Source organism: Equus caballus, chromosome 6, assembly GCF_041296265.1.
Source record: "Equus caballus isolate H_3958 breed thoroughbred chromosome 6, TB-T2T, whole genome shotgun sequence".
Lineage (NCBI taxonomy): Eukaryota > Metazoa > Chordata > Mammalia > Perissodactyla > Equidae > Equus > Equus caballus.
In genome coordinates, this window is record NC_091689.1 from 19,652,669 (window position 1) to 19,669,856 (window position 17,188).

Consider the following 17,188-nt stretch of genomic DNA (forward strand, 5'->3'; position numbering starts at 1 on the left):
AAGAAGACACTGTGGGTTATCTGGCCCAGTCCTACCCAAATCACTTGGAGGTGTGCAGTAAGTTAATTTAAGAATCATAATAATAGCTTCCACAGGCGTCTTGCTCGATACTTGTCATATTATTTGTACTCCTTCTAATAACCCTTCCAAGGCGATCTTGTTACTTCCTTTTACAGTTAGGAAACATGAGACTGTCTCAGGTTAAGTGACATCCACAACCACAGGAAGGGCCATATGGTGGGATTCAAACCCAGGTTTGTTGTTTAACCTTGGTTCAAGCACCTCTTGACAAAAATTAACCTGGTCATTTTTAATTAGTTCTAATTATTAACTCTTCCTTATGCTGAGCCAGAATTTTTTAACATCTGACTTCTAGCTATGCAGGAAAAAACAAAAGCTTTCTTTTATTTGAAATTAGCAATTGAAGACAGCCCTCCTGCCCCTAGTTTTGTTTTTGTTTTTTATGCAAAAAGTCTGCAGTTTGCAGACCATTGTTATGTATTTGGCTTCCACACTCTTCGCCACTGGCTCCTAAGGACATGTTCCAGTTTGCCGGAATCCTAAAAGTAGGCTGCATGGAGTTGAGTACTGGAGTCTAATCTGATGGGCTCGGATTAAAGGGGAGCTCTAGCCTCCTTTACTGTGTGGGATTGACTCCCGTAAATGTAACTTAAGACTGTAATTGCTCCCCGCCACCCACATCTGTCAAATCATTAGCTACCATTACTGTTGATCCTATTTATATGTGAAGCCCTAAGACGCTTTCACTGTACTGCAAGTACCAACTGTGGTAAGTGGTAAGCTTCGTTTTCAGATCTAGATGCCATACCTGATTTCGTCCCTGTTCTGTCTTTGTTAGCTTTTGGCCCATTCTTAACTATTATCTGTACCACTTATTTGGCATTCATTCTATTCTGCCTTGTATTGCTTTGGTTTTAGAAATCCATTCATTAAACATGTTAATTTTCTGCCACCGTCTGATGCTGGACATGTAAAGATGGATTAGACCAAGTTCCTACCTGCAAGGAATAGGTCTAGTCAGAGAGTCTGAGGACGTACCTGGGCAGAAGCTCAGTGAGCTAATTACCTGCCACTCAGTCTCAAGGCTTCAGAGATGCTAATTGCTCCCCTGAGTCTATGGAGCACTGACTTTTTAGTCTTGATTGTGTCTTGGCTCAAATCCAGCTTCAGGCTGGGAAGGGTAGCCTCTGGAAGATAGGATGACAAATGACTTAAGTGTAAGTTCCAAGGGCAGGGTGGTTGGTTAGCTCCAGCCTCAAGAAATAACAGCCCAAGATAAAGGTCCTTCAGGGTTTCCATTTACTGTCTTAGAAGGGAGTCTGGAATTGTGGTCCAGGGATCACCATAACATTGTTGCTTCTCTGACATAATTATTTTTGCTATTCTTTTTCTGTTTCCCAGTAGTAATTAGCAGCCAAACCACTGAAAAGAAAGGCACTTATATGCTTTGCTTGGAGCTAGCAAAATGAAAGATGCTGGGGTGACTGTGCCCCTCTTTGAGATTTAAAGGGAAGGGACCCCAGAGGATGTAGCAGGGGCTTGGGAGCTGAGAAGAGAGGGAAGTGGTTTGAGTCCTTGGAGTGTGCCCTAAAGAAGAGAGTTAAGAGCTGTCTTGAGCCTAAGCAGCAACCCGTGACATGTCCATGATCGGAGACAAGAAACTGGCCGTGGTAGTAGAGCTGGGACAAGTACAAACATGTGTATGGGGAGGTTCAGAAGAGGAGAGCCTGACTCAGCCTAGGGAGAGATTAGGAAATATTTCCAAGAGAAAGTGGCCCTTGATCTGAGTCCTGAAGGACAAGTTAAGTAGGGGAAGAGGGACTGTCAAAGGAGAGACCACGTGGGGAGCATAACGGAGGGCTGAGGTCCAGGAACTGCAGGTAGAGGGAGAGGAGTGTGTTGGGACCAGGCAGGAGATGGCATTGGCACATGTAGGCAGAGCAGGGGCCTCTGCATCAGGCTGAGGCCTGAGTGTGTGTATCTTATCTCTCAATCGGGTCCTTGGGGACAGACTGTAGTATCTGAGACACACAGTAGGTGCTTGGGAAGTGTACCTGCGTGCTAGACAGTCTCCTTTTGAAAAAGAAAGCAAGCCAACTCAAGCTTAATAAAGGGGAAGGAGTATCATAAGCATGGATAGTGGTCTCCTGAAAGTCCAGGGAAGCTGAGCTAAGCCAGTGAGAGGGAGCATCACAGACAGAGCCACTCTCCTCTCCATTCTGCTCATCTGCTGCATTGCCTTCGCCCCTACTGGCTTTCTCTGCTTTTGCTCATTGTCCTTATTCCCTCATAGCTTTCCTTGTAGGGGCCCATGTGACTGCCCCAGCTCCTGAATCTGTGTGATCTTTCATCTCCTGGATGAAAAGCCGAGGGAGGAGTCTACTCATAATTTTGAGCAAGGCCCTGAGATGTAGGTATTGGCCAGACTGGACTGCCCTTCGGTCAGGTGCCCTTCATGGTCATGCCTTGGCCAGGGTGGAGATGAGGATGTTCACAGCACAACACATGACCACCTGAGTACATCCCTACCGCTAGGGTGTGACGTGGGTAGAGCAGGCACCCCAACACACGGCTCACTCATCCATTCTGATATTTATTAAGTGCTTTTTACGTTCTGGGCACTGGGGATTTGTGCGCAAAAAAAAAAAAAAAAGCATAAAATACTTGACAGCACGTTTCTGTATCTGTATAGGGTAATTTCTGAGTTATAATTTGAGCATTTCTAGGACCTTTCCTGAGAATTGCCTAATTCCGTTTGACTGGATAGTCGTTAGAGCCAGAAAGGTGATTTCAGAGAATATCCATGATAAGTTAATGGTCCAGCTCTAGACTAACGAGCATTCTTACTATCTTTTTTTTTTTTTTTTTTTTTGAGGAAGATTAGCCCTGAGCTAACTACTGCCAATCTTCCTCTTTTTGCTGAGGAAGACTGGCCCTGAGCTAACATCCATGCCCATCTTCCTCTATTTTATACATGGGATGCCTACCACAGAATGGCTTTTGCTAAGCAGCGCCATGTCCGCACCCAGGATCCGAACCAGTGAACCCCGGGCCACTGAGCAATGGAACATGCGAACTTAACTGCTGCGCCACCAGGCCGGCCCCCAATTCTTACTATCTTTATGAACTCACTTTCCATTGAATTTTTTGCCTGAATCCAGTGAGCTGTAGGTGCACCTGAAAGCCTTTGGGTGCTTCTACTGCTCCTAAAAGGGCAACACATAAGGTACTTTTGACCCATCTTAGAAGGCCAGAAGACGATCACTTGTTCTTTCAGTCATTTCTTTTTCTTTTCATTTAACATGATTGGACATCTTACACAATATGTTAGGGCAGCATCTTGTCCTAGGTGCTGAGATACAAAGATTAATAAGATGCAGTTTTAAGGGATCCCTCCATCCAGTAGGAAAAACCAACATGGGAGGAATGGCACGTAGGCTGAGGGATAGTGTTTGCAAGTAACACAAGACGTGGGAATATATGTCGCTTTGAGGGGTGGGAGGTGGGAAGGAGGATGTCAGTAGGCAGGAGTCAGATTCTAGAGGATCTGACACTTCGTTGTACTTTATCCTGCAGGATGGGCATCAAAGGGCAAGGGACAGTTGAGAGTTTTAAGCATGAAAGTTGAATGATCAGATTTGCATTTAGAAAGATCATGCTGGTGGCCAGGTGGAGGATGGATAGAGGATGGAGATGATTTGTGTCGGGGAGACCTGTTAGGAATTTATTCTAGTAATTGAGATGGCGGGAGAAGAGGGCCTGGACTAAACAGTAGCAGTGGGGAAGGCTGGGAAGAGATGGTTAGAAGAAGTGGCCCGAAAGATAGGGAGCTTTTTAAACTTCCTTTGAAATGCCAAAGCACTTATTTAATCCAGAAACTCTACTCATCGTTGACTTTTTGGCGAAGAAAACAACCCCTTCAACTGTTTACCTCTTGCTGCTTTGCACTGCCTGTTAGAAACTGGAAGAGTGTGCTTTCTGGAATTCACAAGTTAGCCGATGGGCATTTCGTTTTTGTTTAATCCTCCTAATTGCCTTTCTACATTCCCTTGCCGTTCTCTCATCTCAAGTGCTTCTCATTGCCTGTGTTTTGAGTGACTTCAGGTTGGCCACAGGTGTTCGTCTAACCTTGTGGCTTTGTGGGGTACGCAAGAATCAGCTCAGTCATGGGATAACATTGTTTTGCCTTCCCATTCAGATTGAAAGATGATGACAGTGGGGACCATGATCAGAATGAAGAAAACAGCACACAGAAAGATGGTGAGAAGGAAAAAGCGGAACGAGACAAGAGTCAGGGCAGCAGCAAGAGAAAGGTGAGTTTTGTGCTGCTCAGATGTACTTGCCTTTGAACTTGAGGCTTGGTTATCTTGTGGAATCTGTTTGTTTATCTGGAAGATACCAGATTACCTTGATGGCACCCTGTTTTGGAATATCTGATTTTGTTCTCAGAAAAAGATTGTGAATGACTGGAGTTCATTTTGGCACTTAGAACTTTTCCCTTGCTGCAGGATCTCGAGATGCTGCCTTGCTTTCCAGCATTCTGCTAGCCTGCGGTAGGGGAGATTAACCCTGGAGTGTAAGGAGGCTGTTAGTTGTTTCATAAGCTGCTGATAGGTGTTTCAAATCCTGCACATCCCTTGAAATTTTAGCCTCTTTAGTTAGCAGTAGTCTAAGCTGAAAGTGACTTGGAAAAGAGAAAATTTAGAGAATAAGATATAGGTAGATCAATTTCTTTCTTGAAATATCAAAGCAGTCATTAATTTGTTTATTCCACAATATCGAGTACCCCTCAAATGCAAGCATTTTAGGTGCTAAGAGGACACAAAGGTGGGTCAAGGAGCTTACATGTAATAGTGGCAATAATAATAGTAACTGACATTTTTTGAGCACTTACTGTGTGCTAGGCACTGTGCTAAGCACTTTACATCTGTTAAGTGATTGATCCTCTCAGCAACCCTGCGAGATGGTTGTTGTTTACCCCATTTTGCAGATAAGCAGCTGGGACAGAAACAGGTTATGCCACTTGCTCAAGGCCGCTAGCCAGTGAGTGATATTATCACAGAGGCGGCAGTACTTGGCCTGGGAATATGGCCTGAGATAAGGTACAAACATAAATACCTGTGACAGGAAGTAGAAAGTTACAGAAGCCGTAGAACACAGATAAAATGTTCCAGGAACTTAGAATCAGTTAACTACGAAGATATTTACTGTGTAAGCAGAATCTTGGGCACACTGCAGATAATTGAGGCTGTATCCTTTTTAATTGTGGGGGTGGTAAGGTGGGACACTGTAAAGTGTATTTTCAGTCTCGGAGCATGTGGAAAATCCCAAGGATTAACACACATTCTTTAATTCACAGGCTGTTGTCCCAGGACCAGCAGAGCATCCCCTGCAGTACAACTACACTTTCTGGTACTCCAGGAGAACCCCCGGCCGGCCTACCAGCTCACAGAGCTACGAACAGAACATCAAACAGATCGGCACCTTTGCCTCTGTGAGTCCTTCGTGGTTTAATGCAGTGAGCCTCGGTGATACATTCATGCCTGCATTGATGTCACTGTGTTTCTTTACCCTCCTGGTGACCTAGTCAGGATTCTGGTTTCCTTGGTCAACTGACCTGAGTCCCTGAGGTCAGATTTGTTCATTCTTAGATTTAGACATCCATAGGTAACATACATAGATATCAAAAAGTATGTGAATTGTGGAATTGAACAGAAGGCGACAATACAGAAATGCAGGTTAGTTTGTTTAAGTAGGTATTTATTGAGTTTTTACTATGTGCAGTGTCGTGGGAGATACAAAATTTTATAGTACAAAAAGTTTTATAGTACATGAATTTTATAGTTCTCATGAAGCTTGGCAATAAAGTCAAGAGTAAAGTTCGAAAGTTTCTCTTGTGTTTAAGAACCTCCCATTAGGGTTTTGAATATGTTAGTGATTATGCATAAAATAGCATCTTTTTCCTGTGCTGAGAAAGAAAATGAAATATCCACTCATTGTTTTTGTGGGTGCTGTCAGTAGAGAAAGCCCCAGCTCTGTCTGATCTCCTGCCCAGGCAGCTGGGTTTGTGTTCCCTGAGCAGCTGTCTGCAGCTAAAACCAATCCTGTTCTACAGGGACTCTTATGCACTTCCTGTGTGTGTACCTTCAATCTTTGGGCAGAATCAAATGCAGGATTTGTTATGTTCTTGAAATGTGAGGTATTTGTCCTGTTTAAAATGCAGACATTGGAAAAGGAAGCTATAATAGTAAACATTACAATAAATTAATACAAAGGAAGGACGCAATAATAGGCACTTTGTGTGCTTTCCTTCCATTGTTTGGATAGCCTTATGAGGTCAGTGATTTTATTCATAGTTTATAAGTGAGGAAAGTGAGACATGGGCTGAGTATCTGATCTAACGTCTCAAGCCAGTCGTAATTCACTTGATTCAGTGGGGGAACCAGCACTGAAACTCGGGTTGGGCAGGCTGTAAAAGCCATGTTGCAAAGCCCGTGTTGTTTCACTCTTCACTATGCCAAAATGCATGCCAGGAGGCTCTAGCATAAGAAATGTTTGCTTGTTAGACAAAGTTTGTTTATCCATTTATCACTAATCTGATTACTATGCCAACTTGATAGAATTTGAGCCAAAAGCAAAGATCTTATCTTAGTTGGCCTGTGTCCCCTTATTACTGGTAAATTTAGGCTTTTTTGAAATATTAAAAATAGCTTTTACACTGGTACTTACTTGGTTCAAGAAATGTTTGTTGAATAAATTTAAGGCACCAATAGGGTTCTAAAATGAATTAAGACCCTGCCCTTATTTTCTCTGGGGAAATAAGACATGCCCAGGAATTTCTAATACCAGGAGACAATGAGAAGTGCTGCAGGGAGGGCCTGGCCAGAGTGTTCCTGGAGCTAGGGGAGAGAAGGAATTCATTCCAACAGAGGAGATGGGCTTAAGATTGAATTTAAAGAATTTGAACAGGTAATAAGAACAGAAAGGAATTCGTGGCGAAGGGGACAGTAGAATTAAACTTTTGACAATATCCATGTATTCCTAGCATTCCTGAATCCATCACAAAAATGTTGATTTCCTGCTATGTGAGATTAGACATTATAGGTTAAATGGCAGCCATTGTGTTATGGGCAACTGGTTAAGCACTTGGAGGACTGGAGAAGAAACTGAACTGGGTAGTTTTCATTAAGGATTCTATTCTGTTGTTTTGGGATAATTATGAATATTTGGGACATTTTCCTTCCCTCTTAAAAAAAGTGTATATGAATTTACCCAACCTGTGCAAAGAGAGTTTTTGGGTTTTTTCTTTTGACATGTATATTGAGTTGGGCAGAGTTTATCATCCACATCACCTTGGGTTAATGCTTCTTCAGGACTCAGTGGACGTGTGACAGGATGTGTAAAGTCTGCTGTCATGTAATTTAAGGCATTAGGAAATGGCTTACAGTATTAAATTCCTCACAGAAAAACAATTACATCGTAAAACCTTTTATCAAATCCAAAGCAGTGTTTCCCAGCGCTCCTTACTCCTCATATTTGACCCCATTTAAAAGCTCTTGAAGTCAGGATGACTAAGAAGGCAATGTCTTGAAATGGAAGGAGCACTGGACTTGGGGATCTCAAGGCTCATCTCTGCCAGCGCTTGGCTTTGTGGCCCAGGGCGAGTTCTGAAACCCTTGCCTCAACTGTAAAGTGAGGAAGGAAGTTGAGATGTTTTCTGAGGTCTTTTCTGCACCTCATATTCTGAGTCTGAACGTTTCTTGTATTTTTTGGTTTCAATTAGGACTTTAAAAAAACAAAATTGCCTAAAGAGAAGGGGAAAAAAAATCTTTTAAAGTTTGGTAATATTTCCTGAGCTGTTTACTTCATCTCATGGTTTAGATATAAGCTTCTGTAGTCTGATTATAAGATTGGAGGAGACCAGAATGTTAATAAAGCAGTATTTGATTGGGAAATTGGGGATGGTTGGTGTGCTTTCTCCCCACCATGCCCTCCAATTCCTAACTGACAGGGAGCCACAGTTTCTGGTAGGTGTGCTTTGTTTCTTTCAGCTGTGTTAGGGTGGGGAAGGTTGTTGCTCATTGTATACATATGACCACATCCTATCCCAGGTCACCGTACACAGTTAAGCATAGCAGTTGCTGAGGGGGAACACTGCAGCAGAGCCCCGTTCCTGGCTTCTTTGTAACATGAGACATTGCCCGTGTTCCTGTTCCATGGAGGAACTGAAGGGACAGCCGTTTCACACGGTGTGAGGTCTGTTCCTCCTCAGTTGCTGTCCAAATCTAGAAGTAGGACCTGAATCTCTACTCAGTACCCATTTTCAGCTACACTATTGTGGTATCTCACTGTGAGTCTATTTAGAGCCTCCTCAGCAGTGTGTTGGCAAATACCAGCTGTTTCTTCAGACTGTTCCACATTTTCTCTTTCCTCCTAAAGCGTGCCTCTTGTCTGGCCAGTACTTTGTGGGTGTCCTCTGTGAATTGCCGAGGAACGGGCAAGTAGTCTCTCCTATCAGGGCACTATTGAAGGAAACAAGAGCAGCGCAATGAGTATAGACAAGCGTACATTTGATAGAGAGATGTAAGTCTAGTTTTCTAACAGGATTGTGAAGGAGAGACAAGGAGAAACATGTTTTCTAGCTAAGAAGAGGGACTTAACACACGCTAAGTATGTGAAGCTAAGTCCTGTTTGATTTTGGAGTGTCCTGGCCTTAGCAAAGGCACCGTGGGATAGAGCAGTGCGTGTAGTCGATTCTGTCACTTATGTGCAGTAACCTAAACAGAACTGAAATGCATTTCATTGTAGCTAATGCTATTTTTGATCAAGAAGTGATTTGGTCCTGAAAAATACATTCAGGCTGAGGTTCTGTGGCACTTACACTATGCCTCAAGACTAAAATTGTGTAATGCAAAGTCTTTACAGCGTGGGGTGATGATCCTGCAGCCTCAGCGGGAGGGTACGTGTTGACATTGCCTCAGCACCTAAGACTCCTGGCTGAGGCTAGCTTATTCTTGTATCGACAATATTGCATTTTCCTTTTATCCAACTGTGCGATATACTTGCACTAACGTGTCCTCCTTCCCACACAGTCCTCCAAATAAAATGTGTCCTCCAAAAAGTATAGCCTGGAGCAGAATGTCTGCCGTGTTTATGCTCTTCTCTTAAATAAATCTCACCGTTATTCAAAGAAAAAGTCACATCTTTTGTACTCTGGGGCCTTCTCTCTGCAGGTGGAACAGTTCTGGAGGTTTTACAGCCACATGGTACGTCCCGGGGACCTGACGGGCCACAGTGACTTCCATCTCTTCAAAGAAGGAATTAAACCCATGTGGGAGGTGAGGACTAAGGGCCTTGGACTGCTTTTCTGAGCATGTTTTTTGTTTGTTTTTAATCCCTGCCAAGGTTGAAAGTGTTGTAAAGTCTTCTCTCAAAACTACATCACTATTTGGTCCATCCTTGGAACTGGGACCTCTCGGAGAAAGCTCTGATGCCATTGCTTATCTGGGTGGTTTTTAAAGATTGTTTCATCACTAAAATGACATTATAACAACATTAAAGTATGCTTTTTAAAAAAATCACCCTTACTCTCATAGTATTGGTGGGGGAGTGTAATACCATAGTATTCGTGATTGAAGTGGGTAAAAAACAAGCTTACAGGCAGTAACTGGAGCCCTGGAGCTGAGCTTTATGATCTCTTGCTGTAATTCATCTTCTGTTCTGATGCCAGGTCATTTTTCTAGAAGACAGATGTGATCACATCTCCTCCCTCCCCCAATTAAAGATCTTAGGCAGTTCTCCATGGCTCACGTGATCTTGCGCCTCATTTACCTTTCAGGTCTCATCTCCTACCATCTTTAAACCTTACCTTCAGTGTAGCTAGACCCTCCAGTTTGCATCTCCCTGTGTCACGCTCAGAGTTTGTGCACAGACAGCGTTCTTGCCCGTGCCTGCTTTACCTGGCTGGCTCCTTTGTCCCTCAAGACACAGCTTCACTGTTTCCTCTTCTTGAGTGTTTCTGGCTGTCCTGTTCTTTAGCTTACTGTGCATATCTCTGTTAGAGCAGCGCTTGTCAGACTGTACTGCTGTAATTAGTTTTCTTGTCTGTCTCCTCTACTAGATTGGATCTTGGTAGAGACTGTGGCATCATGTCTCTGTATTTGGGACATGGTGACACTAGGTAAACTTTTAGCAAATGAATTGAGGAATGGTCTGTGTTTGAAATTTTACGTCATTGCTTTTTGATTTCTAAACTAGTTCCAGAAAAAGAGGATTATTTTTAAAGGGTCTGTTTAGCCGTTTTTTGCAATGGTTTGTACCGAGAATCCCCACCTTGGGGTCCCCCCCCCATTTCTTCTCTCCCTAGTCCTACTACCGTTTTTCCTGTAAAGTTGAATAGTTGGAAAGTGACAAGACTTCTTAGTGTTCCAGGGATCCTTGGCATTTTACTGCCTTAATGCAAATGAGAAAAAGCTGTGAAACCATATTTAAACTTTAATGCTTTCTCTTATTGTACAGGATGATGCAAATAAAAATGGTGGCAAGTGGATTATTCGGCTGCGAAAGGGCTTGGCATCCCGTTGCTGGGAGAATCTCATCCTGGCCATGTTGGGGGAGCAGTTCATGGTTGGGGAGGAGATCTGTGGGGCTGTGGTCTCTGTCCGGTTCCAGGTAAGCCCCCACACAGGTCTGACTTCATGTGTTGCCTTTGCTCTCCTCGCTGCCTCCGGTTCACTGTGATGATTCCTTCTGTTCCTCCTGTAGGAGGACATTATTTCAATATGGAATAAGACTGCCAGCGACCAAGCAACCACAGCCCGAATCCGGGATACACTTCGGCGAGTGCTTAACCTACCTCCCAACACCATTATGGAATACAAAACCCACACCGACAGCATCAAGTACGTGTTGGGGGGGGTTGGGGGGACATATCCCTAAGCTTAGCAGCAGCAGGTCTTAGTTGAGCCCAGAGCAATATGGTCATCCAGGAGACTGACTTACGGAGAAGGGACAGACCAGTCTTCCCCTCTAGTGCTTCTGGCCACTTCTAGCAGTTCTTTGCTGGCAAGGCTGTCTTCCCACCTACACTGTGGGGTGCTTTGTATCCGAGAGAGCCCTTCTGCAGAAGCCCAGGTGCACTGCCCAGGCTTGCTCTATTTACACAGGCTGTCTTGTCATTCATTTGCTAACCACTGTCTTAAAATGAAAGACAAAGCACTCTTCTTTTTCTTGCTATTTGTTAAGATGATTTCACGGGACAAGAAAGTCCCCCTCCCTGTCTGCCCCCACCCCACTTGCATGTCTTCCTAACCTCTTAGCTTCAGTCTGTTTTCTCTGTCCTGGGAGACTGACATCTTATCTGGAATGATGACTCCATTTCCTTGTGTGTAGAGCTGAAATGCTAAGGGAAGCAGAATAGTGTGTTTGTGAGAGTAGAACTTAAAGGAAGCGTGAATGCCAAAGGGGAAGTAAGCTTTGCATCCACCTAGAACTCAGGGAGAGGGAGCTGGATGTCCACAAATGAGAATCACTGGTTGGGGTCACTCCTTCAGTGAAGGAATATCATAAATAAACTCAGGTTATTATGAACTCAGGTTGTGGGCAGTGGTGTTAGATTTTCTCAAAACTGGAGGGAGAGCTAGCCAACTGGAAGTCCGGACTTGTAGGTTTAGGTCTCTCCTTTGACTCCAGCATCAACATGTGCCTTTGGCAAGTCTCTGCCACTCTGCTTCCGTTTCCCCATCTGTAAAGTGGGGGGTAATAATACTTCACCTAACAAGGTGGTTTTGGGGCTGATTTAATCTTTGTAATTGAAGGTCCTGAGATGGAGAGTGCTCTCACAGGACCAAGTAGTAGTATTGCTATCATCATCATCATTAGTAATATTATCATCATCATGTTATACTTATTCAAGACTAGTAATGGGCCCAGTGGTGGCATTGAGCAGGCAGACCATTTGGGAATCTTTTTCCCATGCAGTCACAGATAATGTTGTGGGTGGAGTTGGCTTAAACTAGCTAAGTGCCAGTTTTTAACTGGGAACACTGCCAGAGGAGCTGGTCCATAATCCAACTGCTGGGTATGCCTCCTTGTAGCCACCAGTGGCTATCAGCCAGCCGTGGCCCTGGTTGCTTGCCTTAGCAGTCCTGGTTAGCACTGTTTTTCTCTAGGCAAGTTCTTCCTACTCTTTGTTCTGAGATAGAAGTAGTTTCTGCCTTCCAGCCAGACTCATTCCAGGCTGGAGGGATCCACACCTCTTTTTTCCAGGACTCTTCTTTTCAAGGTTCCCAGATGCCCCCCACCCCCATACCCTGCAAAAGCAAGCTTTTCACCTGGATAGGAAAGGGAAAGAGGTACTTCTCAGTGCTCCCCTCCCCACTGTTCTCCCTCTCTCACACCCTGAGGCAGTTCTTCCTGACTTTTGTAGAAACGTGTACAAGTCCTTACAGAGTCTGGGAGAGAGCCTGTGGGGTTTTGCCTTAGTCTGCTGCTTGCTGCTTTATCCAGAGGTCTGCCTAGTACTCCAGCCCTGCAGGTGCAGGGACCAGAAAACCCTCCTTGACACCCACATGCTACCTTTCCTTGCGTCTCCCTCTTTCCTCTCCCAACGTGCCAACCTTTTACACTTCCACTAGAATGCCAGGCAGGCTGGGCCCCCAAAGGCTCCTTTTTCAAAACCTCTGGAAGCCGCGGTTGAATGTGCCATGACCCTCTTCCTCTCTGGATGGCACCATCATTGAAGCTGGCATCATCGGAGTCTCTTGTTCTGTTGGTGTGCTACCTGGAAGATCCTTCCGTCCTGGACAAGAGGAATTGGAAGAGCGTTTTATGTTTTGAGAACAGGCTGACACGCAGCAGCTACGTCATCAGCTGAGATCACTTAATAAATGGTGCTAAACTAGCTTGTCTCCTGCTCTTGCTCTTTATGGTGCATCAAAGAAGTGGCCTTTCAGACTGATTGTCACCATATTAAGGAATGGCACAGACTTCTCCATGGAGGGCCATCCGGGGAGTGCAGCCTCATTTCCATGAGTCCATTGTGTGGTGTCACATGGTTCCAGCTCTGCTGAGGTCTGACATAATGAGGTGACATCTAGCTCTCAAAATGAGACCCCATTTTCTGGTACTTGAATTTTAGTTCCCATCAGTCACTGATGACCACCTCAGAGTGATTCCAGATTTAGAATTCAGCTTGAGAGTCTGTTAAGGTTGGAAAGAGGGATCCTTGGCCTTTGCTTCGCTGACTCTGTTTTCCTTTACTTCAAAGAAATCTCTTGCTTGTAGGTAAAGCCCTGCTTCCATCTACGTGTGGCTGTACGTATGTAGCTTCCTTGCTTCGTGTTAACAGGGTTTCTCACTGTGCCACAGCTGCCCAGGCCACAAGCTCTTTGCCAGCCTTCTCCCTTCTGCTTTCCCTGAAGAGCCAGGTCATCTTCCTCTTTGAGCTAGCCCTGCTTGCAAGGCCTCAAGGTTCCAGCCCTTCCCTTTCTCCCAGTCCCCAGAGTCATTGTACATCAGGATCTGGAGTGGGGAAATGTCTTCATCTTGTGTGAGTTTGCTCCTTAGGATATCTGACTGTAGCACATACCAGCCCCTCGTGTACTTTGTAGCTTGGCTTGTATGTGTTGAGGTGTGGCCTTCAGGCCCCTAACCTGCATGTAGAATTTCAGTAAGCCTCATGTTACTTTAGAGTTTCTTAGGAGCTACCACTAAGACCAAAAACAAACGATTTTTGCAGACACTAAGTCAGATTGCCTGATGGCATCTGTGATGGTGGCTCTGGGTGTAATGTGGGGTTTTCCAAAGTGGCTGTTCCCTTTTGGGAGTGACACCCTGCACATATACCCTCCTGATTGACCACCAGTCTCCACGTGGCCCAGGATCCCATAGAACATACATCAGGACTAGTACCCTGAGCTCAACATTCTGGAGGTGTTTGTGTCATTGCTTCTTTGTTTATTGCGTATCTAAAATTGGGTAAAGTACCTAGAAAATGGAAGGTTTATTGGTATATGGAAATGCCTATTTTCTGTGTTTCCAGCATTTGGCCCTTCTGTGGCCGTTTCCCTCATGCCTTCCACTATATGTCACATGTACTGACCTTAATTTTAGCTAATATAACTGGTCCAGGGGATGAGGTTGATGTCACTTTCCAAAGTAAGAATTGGTCAGAAAGCACCAAACCAACCTTGAGACCCCTCTGATCCTTGCCACATATGAAAAGAAGTCAGAGCTGTTCTCCTTGGTTCTGTTCCTTGTGGCTCTTCCACAGGTATGGTTTTGTTTGAGCCAAGGCACAGCTGCTGAGACTTGAGAAGTCAAGAGAAATGAAGGAAGAAAGAGCCAGCAGTGGTTCTCCCCCAAGTACTCTGGAGATTAGGGTTGCTGGAAATGGTGAGGGGAATGTCTTTAGGAGTGGCTTAGATTTCTCGGTCGGGTATGCCTCCACCTCGCTGTTTCAGTCCAGTTTCCAGTGTGCTTGTCGACTGTTTGGTCTTTCCACCCTTCCCCTAATCACACTGCTCGTGGGCTTTCCCTGCAGCACTCCTAGGTGAGCTCACCTCTCAAGGCAGAGGCTGCTGCACGCAATGCATAACAAGCTGCTTTGCTGCAGAGGGGCTGCCTCCTGCCCTTGTTTACTGGCAGCACTTCCCCCTTGTGGGTGAACAGGTCCCACCAAGAAATAGGAAACTTGTTAAATTGAGTATTAGCTCTGCTGCATGGCTTCTTTTAAAATGAGGCCGGTTATAGTTGAGGTTTCATAAGTTTGGGTCCTTGCATCAAGTGACTCAGTGAATCCTCGATTTTGAGGAGAAATCTCTTAACATAGCCAGACTTGCATCCCAGAATCATGGGACCACCAGGATAAAACTTTGGGCACAGAGCCATATGAAGCAGCAGTGTCTTTTCTGAGGAAATTCCTCTTTGGAATAGTCCCATTGAGTCCCTTTGTGCATCTGACCTGGAATGGACAAGAGAAGACAGGGCTGGCTTCACTCAGTGAGCTACAGTGTTGGGGAAACTGACCAGACTCCTCTACAGAGAGTGTTGAGGGTAGGTGACTTCTCTCTGTTCTAGAGGAGATGCTGGTCAAATTGTGGGGACCTTCCTTTACCACGTTCAGATTTCATTGTATTTAAACATTGAACTTTGTAGGCAAGGACCAACCATCTCTTCTGTCATGGCTAAATAATAGCCCAGTGGCACTAGGTCACACCAGCATAATTGCTGGCCTGGCTTTGGGTTTTTGAAATGTTCCCCCACACTGATGTGCAAAGTAAAGAAAGCCCAGAAGAGCAGGAGGCTGAGCTCGTGAGCTCGTCCATGGGTGTTGAGGGCCAGCTGAGTGCAGGGCTGTGAAGCAGGCTTTGGATGGAGGTGGGGCAAGTACAGAGTTATGTAGAAATGAGATCTCTGCTCACAGTTTGCCTTCTGGTAAGTGAGCCGGGACAAGAGTGGTCTTTAAAAGGCCTTTTGTTACTCTGTCATTTGAATCTGTTCAGAATCCCCTGTAGGCTATTTTAATCTCAGGGTAATTTTTATTTTTTTTAGAAATTCCATTCATATGACACTTTTAAATTTGTTCTTTCTTTACCTTTGAAAAACGTAAGTTTTAATATTACCTAATATGCCTGGGATGCCAGATGGAAAATAGCATATTCGCACCTAGCTTTGGATAGTTTAGCCAAGCACTGGCCCATGAGAATGAGTGATTATACAGTGACTGTGACCAACTGTTTTATTTCCACTGAATCCGTGTGAGGAGATTTCTTTACCCAGATTCTTCTGGTTGAGGTTTAACATATGAAGAAGATAATCCTGAAGAAAATGGGAGGGCAGATTCATACTGGAATGGATTAGAGGGGAACTCTGAAATCCATATTTCTGCAGGTTCCGGGCACAGAACTGCCCTGTTTGGACTAGTGTAGGCCTTTTTAGAAACAACAGGATCAATGAGATGAACCTTCAGCACACTACAGCCGTGGACTCTCTTGTTGATACCCAAGTTGCTTAAAATAGAATTTAAATCCCACTGTTAGAACGAGAGAGGGGTTTTCCTGGGTCGTTGCCCAAGCATCGGACTTTGCTTTGCCCTTGCCTTCATTTGGATGAAGAGTGGAACGGCCTTCTGACGTCACTCATGGACTCGCGAAGTTCCTCGCGTTACCATCTCTCCAGAAAGGGCTGTGGAACAGATGTCGCTGTGGAAATTGAGTTTGAATTGACAAAGACTGGCATGCGGGTTTGGCAGTCTTACATTTTTCTTCAGTTAGCATCTATTAATAGCTTTGGTAATCCTCTCTGAAGAAACTGTTAACTGCAAATCAACCTCCTGTTCTCAGAGGTAGATGATTCACGTAGAAATGCTGCTGTTAAGAACAGTGAAATGCTAGTGAAACTGGAATAGACACTGCCTGGAAGAATGGATTTGTTGTGCCAGGTCCGTGTTTAACCCCTCCCTGTGTAAGAGAAGAAGAAAAGCTGGCTGTGATGGCCTGGTAATGAAGTGTGTCTCAGTGGCCGTAATATTAAACCTGTAACGAGTGACGCAATATGTTGTCATCTTGGGTAGTGTCACCCCTTTAAACGGAGAATGGAATAACTGACAATAAGGACTTTTATATTTAGAAGCGCCAAATTACCCATTTTGTATATAATTCCCAGGGAACTTACTAGACACTTTGTCCCTAATGGAGCTGAAAAAGGCAAAGAGGTGGTTCGGCTCCTCTGAGGAAACTTGGCAGGAGTTAGAGCTTCTGGGCGCAGGGGATCTGGTGCTCCTCCGTGTTTTGGCCAGCAGTCACCGTGGGCCTGTTCCTTGTAGAGCACCACCCTGAGAGACCGTCTGCTCCGCCCCCCACCGGCCCGTTTCTTATCCCTTCTAACCCAATTTCTAAACTGAGTTAATCAACGTGAAAGTTGTCATGAGCGTTGTTCCCTGGAAATTGTGAAATGCTGTGATCTACACAGTTTAAATTTTAAGCTAAGAGTTCCATGGGTATTTTCAGAAACAGATGAAGCCCAGTACAAATTTGGGGTCTGAGGTTAGAAGGCTGAGAAGTTTGGAGGTGTGAAAGCACTGCAGGTCGTGTGGTTTCCACGCTGCTTCTTGAGACAGCATTGCTGGTGGGTACCTGCCTTGCCCTCGGCGTGAGGCCTCATGAAG

The 17,188-nt window shown here is 44.8% G+C and overlaps 1 protein-coding gene across 3 annotated transcripts in view; it reads left to right on the forward strand.

Moving 5' to 3' along the window:
• EIF4E2 (eukaryotic translation initiation factor 4E family member 2) overlaps positions 1-17,188 on the forward strand; it is a 29,502-nt gene that overhangs the window by 2,843 nt on the left and 9,471 nt on the right. For 2 of the 3 annotated variants that reach the window (XM_005610719.4, XM_005610720.4), the window contains exons 2-6: positions 4,220-4,334; positions 5,381-5,515; positions 9,255-9,359; positions 10,540-10,692; positions 10,786-10,922. In XM_005610719.4, coding sequence (XP_005610776.1) covers positions 4,220-4,334; positions 5,381-5,515; positions 9,255-9,359; positions 10,540-10,692; positions 10,786-10,922 — 645 coding nt within the window. 3 annotated transcript variants of the gene reach the window in all.